This window comes from Chionomys nivalis, chromosome 9, assembly GCF_950005125.1.
Source record: "Chionomys nivalis chromosome 9, mChiNiv1.1, whole genome shotgun sequence".
In the NCBI taxonomy this organism is placed as follows: domain Eukaryota; kingdom Metazoa; phylum Chordata; class Mammalia; order Rodentia; family Cricetidae; genus Chionomys; species Chionomys nivalis.
In genome coordinates this window covers 28,249,041-28,254,424 of record NC_080094.1, presented here as the reverse complement: position 1 = coordinate 28,254,424, position 5,384 = coordinate 28,249,041, and the positions used below count along the sequence as shown (strand labels likewise).

At 51.2% G+C, this 5,384-nt stretch overlaps 1 protein-coding gene across 1 annotated transcript; it reads right to left on the bottom strand.

Moving 5' to 3' along the window:
• Thbd (thrombomodulin) lies at nucleotides 1-3,693 on the bottom strand. The gene has a single exon (XM_057781987.1). The coding sequence runs from the start codon at nucleotides 3,408-3,410 to the stop codon at nucleotides 1,680-1,682; it is 1,731 nt and encodes a 576-aa protein (XP_057637970.1). The 5' UTR covers nucleotides 3,411-3,693; the 3' UTR covers nucleotides 1-1,679.
• Between the last annotated feature and the right edge of the window lie 1,691 nt (nucleotides 3,694-5,384).

Here is a 5,384-nt window from a genome sequence, read left to right as displayed (position 1 = left end):
AATCTGTTTATTTTGTACATGTGACATGAGCAAAGGCTTTGCCTGTGTTCTAGCTAAACTCCAATAAATAAATAACTATGTACAAATGTGCTGAGCTTACAAGACAGTAAAGAAAAACCTTTCCTTACAAAAGATACACATATGATACATTTGTTCCTTACACTGACATATGCCTTTGTTCCTAGCTTAGTTAAATCAAAACCCTTGTGGACCCTGTGTGGCAATATCTAGAGGTGTGTACCTAGTCATTTTTTTTAAGCCAGAAAGCAAAGCTATGCAGTGAAAAATTCCTCAGTTTCTTGATAATAAATGGCCTAGCATGACCTGCTACTTATTATTAACTGACATTTAATGTTCTCCAGAAAGTTGGAAACCGTTGTTAAAATGCAGCTTCTTGTAAAGGGGGGTGGGGTGGGGTGCTTAGGATTTTGCAGTTCTAGCCAGATCCCTAGGGAGGTCCCAATCCTTGTGCACAGGCTAGTGGCCAGGGATAGAAGGTCCCTTTTTAGTAGAAGATATCGTCCAAGGGCCTCATTAAACAGGCCCTATCTAGGCACCCTTTAGGCTGCATACCTAAGCTCTCTTGTCTCCCTAAGCAACCACTGCTTTTATCTGGGACCTTAAGTGGCAAGAGCAGTTAAGAGACAAGTAGGCACAAAGCATATAACTCAAAACTTTGCTGGAAGATGCTTCCGTCTGTCAATCTCAGATATATCTAGCCTAAGGATCACATACATCCCAGGACAGCTATGAATGTGGTCCAGTACATGTGAAGGTGGCAGTGACCTATTGCATCATCAAAACGTTGGACCAAAACTCCTCTGAACATTTTCAACACTGTCAAAAATTAGTAACACTATAGAAACTGTGTAAAAAAACTTAAACGATAATTACCTTTTGTCATTCTAAATCAAAACAACAGCAACAATAAAAAAAAACAAGCTCACTGTTTCAACAACAAAGATGAAATTTAAAAGAAAAATACCTCCTTGAGTTTGCTTTCTGTGACATTTGAGCATACTAACTAATGTTTAGCTATAGCATTTTAACTTTCATTAAAATTATTTTGCTCTGGAAACCTAAATTTTCCGATTAAATTTCCAAAGCCAGTGGGGGAAAAACTTCCTGCTTTTAGTGTTTCTTTTCTGTTTCACATAAGAATTTTGTCTGTAAAGAAGGATAAAAACAAAGTAAGATCTGGTTTGGGGGAGGAGAAAAGGGAAAAGGGGAAAGTGTGAAGGGGAGGGGAAGGGATGGAGGATCAGAAAGACTGGAGAGTTCCAGGCAGGGAAAAGCTGAAGGGAAGAAAATGCTTAAAAAAAATAAATATCTGGGTCATCTCCAGCCGGTGGGGTCAAGGTTTGCCTAAAGGCTTAAGATTAGCAGCCCCTACACATCCTGCACCCTAAGGTGAGGGCTGGAGCTCTCTGCAGTCTGATGTCACTGTGTATTTTCCACCTCTGCCCAGTTGTTCAGTATCAACTTGGAAGAAGCTGGGCTCTCCCGCTTCAAATGCTCGCCACCCCTGCTTCTCATGAGAATGGGGCAGAGTCTTCTCAGGTTATCATGTCAGCCAGGATGCTTTTAAGTTGCCAGAGAGCACAGCTAAGAGGCCTGAGAGAGAAGAGGTACTGAACCAAGAAAGAATAAGGCAACCTGGGTCTCTGGGGCGAAGTCCCTCAGAACTTCTGCAGCGTCCGATCAGTTCTCACATGCTGCAGTACTACCTCCTTGGCTGGTGATGCGCACTTGTACTCCAGCTCTGCTCGCGCAGCTCCCTGCTTCTTGCGCAGGTGACAGAGAAGCGCCAAAAGCGCCACCACCAGGGATAAGCTGGCGATTGAGATGCCAATGAGCACGCCAGAATGCACTGGCTTTGTGGACGGCGGACCTGTTGGAGAACCTGGTGTCGGACTGACCGGGGATTCCCCAGAGCCGCCCTCCTCCAATTCATTAACAGGCGTGCGGGGGTCACAGTCCTTGCTAATCTGACCAGCAAGGGCCGTGTTGGGCCCACAGATGCACTCATAGGAGCCGGGAAGATTTCGACACTCGTTGTGGAGGCATTCGCCTTGACTGCACTCGTCAATGTCCACGCATATGTAGCCTTCGTCCAGGATGAAACCTTCAGGGCAAAGGCAAAAGTCAGGGGCGTTAGGGTCACAGTCTGCCGGACAGGAACTAGCATTGCAGAACATTTCACACCTGTGCGGATCCTCGGCTTTGGGTGCGAAGCCCTCCGCACAGATACAACGGTACTCGGTGGCATTCACTGGCTGGCACTGATATTCGCAGTCAGATCCATAGCACGGATCCAAAGGCTCCGCGCACTCTCCATCTATCAACTCATATCCATCAAAGCAGTGACATTCAAAGCCGCCCTTGGTGTTGACACAGATCTGCGGGCATGGATTGGGCTCCTGCGCACAGTCATCTACATCCTCGCACGTGTGCTGGTCGGCCGCCAACTTGTAGCCCGTTTCGCACATACAGGTGAACTCGTCTGGTTTGCTGGGGTTGTGGTTGACGCAAAAATGCTCACAGACCTCATTGCACGGTTTCGCCACGGGTTTTATGCATGAACGACCATCAGCCTGCAGGTTGGTGTCCATGGGGCAGTGGCATCTGGGCTCTCCCGTGCTCTGGTTGCACAAGTACTCGCAGCCACCATTCTCCACGTTGCAGTTCCAGGCTCCTGTCTCTTCCAGAGACCAGTGTCCCTCCGAAGTTCCAGGCTGGGCCTTACACACCAGCTCCAAGCCGAGGGGCTTCACCTCAACGGAGCTGCCTACCGGCAGAGTCTGAAAGTCCGCACCACTGACCCCGAACGGGGTCTTGTAGGTGCTAGAAATGTGGGCAGCCTCGAGATCTCGGGGATCCACCGCCAGAGGCCTGCAGGACGTTGTAAAGTGGAACTCGCAGAGGAAGCCGTCGGCCTCGGTTTCGCACTGCTGCTCCTCCCAGGCCGGCTCTCCGGGTGCAGCATCTGTTGCGGTTGAGATCCTGACGCATAGCGGGCCACAGAGTGGAGCTGCCTGGTCACTGGGCCGCGCCCACCTGCTGTAACTGGTTTGGTTGTCTCCTGTAACCCATTGGAAGCCGCGCAGGGGATGGCCCGGGTCGCCGCAACCCTGTGGAAGCTTTAATCCGATCCAGGGGCGTGAGTTCATACCACTGTCGTCGCTCACCAAAAGCGAGATGACATCGGCAGCCACTGAGGAGCGTACTGTCATTAGATGTCCTTGCAGGCTCTCACAGGCACGGCTGGCATCGAGGAAGTTCGAGCGGCGCTGGAAAAGCGCGAAGCACTCGTGTTCCACGCACTGACTGCCCCTGGACAGCAACTGGGCTAGTGCGGAGATCCCCAGGCCAGCTGGAGCCAGCACACCCAGAAGGAGAACCCCAAGCATGCTCTCCAGGGGTTCGCGTGTAGGCTCCCGGGAAAACTCTAGCCCTGAGACGGTGTGGGCTCCCAGCGCCAGCAGGGGGCTTTCGGACGCTTTGGGCGACAGCAGCTAGCCTCTATCGCAGCCTAGACGTTTCCAGCCTAGGCTCCTAGTCCCGGCGAGTCAGCCTCTGACATGTCACTCCGCTGCGGCTCCAGTTTATAAATGCGCAGCCCTCCCTCTCTGGACGTTCGGGAAAAGGAAGGAAGTGCTTGGTGGGAAGGGCTGATGCTGCATTCTCGGATTACTGGGTTCTCCGGACGCCTTGCGCCCGCCCTCCAGCCTGGGATCACCTCTGCGTGATGAGTAAAACTCGGCCAGGGCTCACGGAGGTCCCCAGGCGGGGCCACAGGCGCCACCAAAAAACAGAACCAAGTCAGCAAGGCGACAGTCCCCGCCCAAGACACTCCGGAGTAGCCTGCGGGTAGACACAAACACACACACACACACACACACACACACACACTCTCCCTCATAGATGCTACCAGACTTTGAAGAATGGTCTCGGTGGGGCTCTAGTAAAAAGAAACTGAGAGATAAAGGGTGTGTCTGAAACTGCAGGGCATTGGGAGGGATTAGCAAACACCCAAAGGATGACAGGATTGACCCCTCAACTAGACAGACCCAAGACCAGGGGCCAGGAAACCTGGTTGCAGCGACAAACGGAGGACTAAGTTCCAGAGGACCTTATACAGGGTTAGGGAAACAACTCCAGTCTAAGGAGACTGGCCCAATAACCCCCAGACCTTCCGCACTTCCACTGGGCTCAGACGACTGGCCGGTGATGGCCAGTTCCAAGACCTGATCTGGTCGCCTAAGAAAGTCGCTGGGCTTAGAGATCTTGGCCCTCTTCCCCAGTATTATCCCTGCAAAGAAGTGTGAAGTGTGTTGCTTTCCTTTGTTCTGGTGTTTTGTTTTGTTTTGTTTATTCCAAGCCCATCCGGCACAGCACCCCTCAACAAAATTGACGGGGAGCTGCCAAGGAGGAGGTGTGAGCTACAGTGGAGCCCATCTGGTTTCTTTAGAGGTGTTGATTTCCTGGAGAGGCTCAAAAGATAGAGGTGCCTACACATTCCATTTGCTCACAAAAGGCTTTTCAAGAGGAGGGGTCCCATGGGCAAGATGCCCAGCCTCTGGGAGGGGCAGATGGGAGCCTGTCACTTGGAACTTTTATCTGCTTAAGTACTCACCAAGAATGTCGAGGGCTGGGTCCAAATCAAAGCCTACACACACACACACACACACACACACACATGCACGCACGCACGCACGTACACACACCCCTACCTTCTACCTTCTACATCCGTCACTTCCACTCCACTGCCAGGAGGCGGTGCTGTTGAACTCTAGACTAATCCAAGGAAAATGCAGCAGTCCATCAACTGCTAAGAAGAGTGTGGGTTGCTAGGGCCTAGTCCCGAGGCTAAGAAGTTCGACTGCGGGAAGCCCGGCGAAGTTCCCTCTGCTTACATATAAATCTAACTTTGCTGTTCCGGTAGATCTCGGACTTTAGTCGGGAACAGAAAACTGCGCTGTCCTCACGTGGGGAAAAATGTGCACAGATGGGCGTGGGACGAAGAGGGTGGGGTGAGAGCAGCAAGACTGTGAAAAGAAGCAGGTAGGACATCCTCCATCCACTTGCCCATGTGAAACTCTGCCAAGCCAGAGCCGAGACCTGCGGAGTCTAACTTTTCTTTTTTGGGTCAAAGCTCACCCAACTTTCAATCAAGAAAACTCCAGAGCTGCAAATGGATGCCAAGCTTTTAAGCTCTGGAGATGAGTACAGCTACGTGGGTTCTTGGAAAGAGGAAGGAATGACCAGGGATTGGATAATGATGATGGCCTCTGGAGAAGGAGGCAACCTTCTGATGTGAGTTGGGACCTCCAGGGGCATTATCCTAAAGTAAAGACATTATCTAGGGAGAAAACAGCAGGGAA

Coding starts and splice junctions, on each gene's coding strand:
- Thbd (XM_057781987.1), bottom strand. CDS start 3,410: ATGCTTGGGGTTCTCCTTCTGGGTGTGCTGGCTCCAGCTGGCCTGGGG.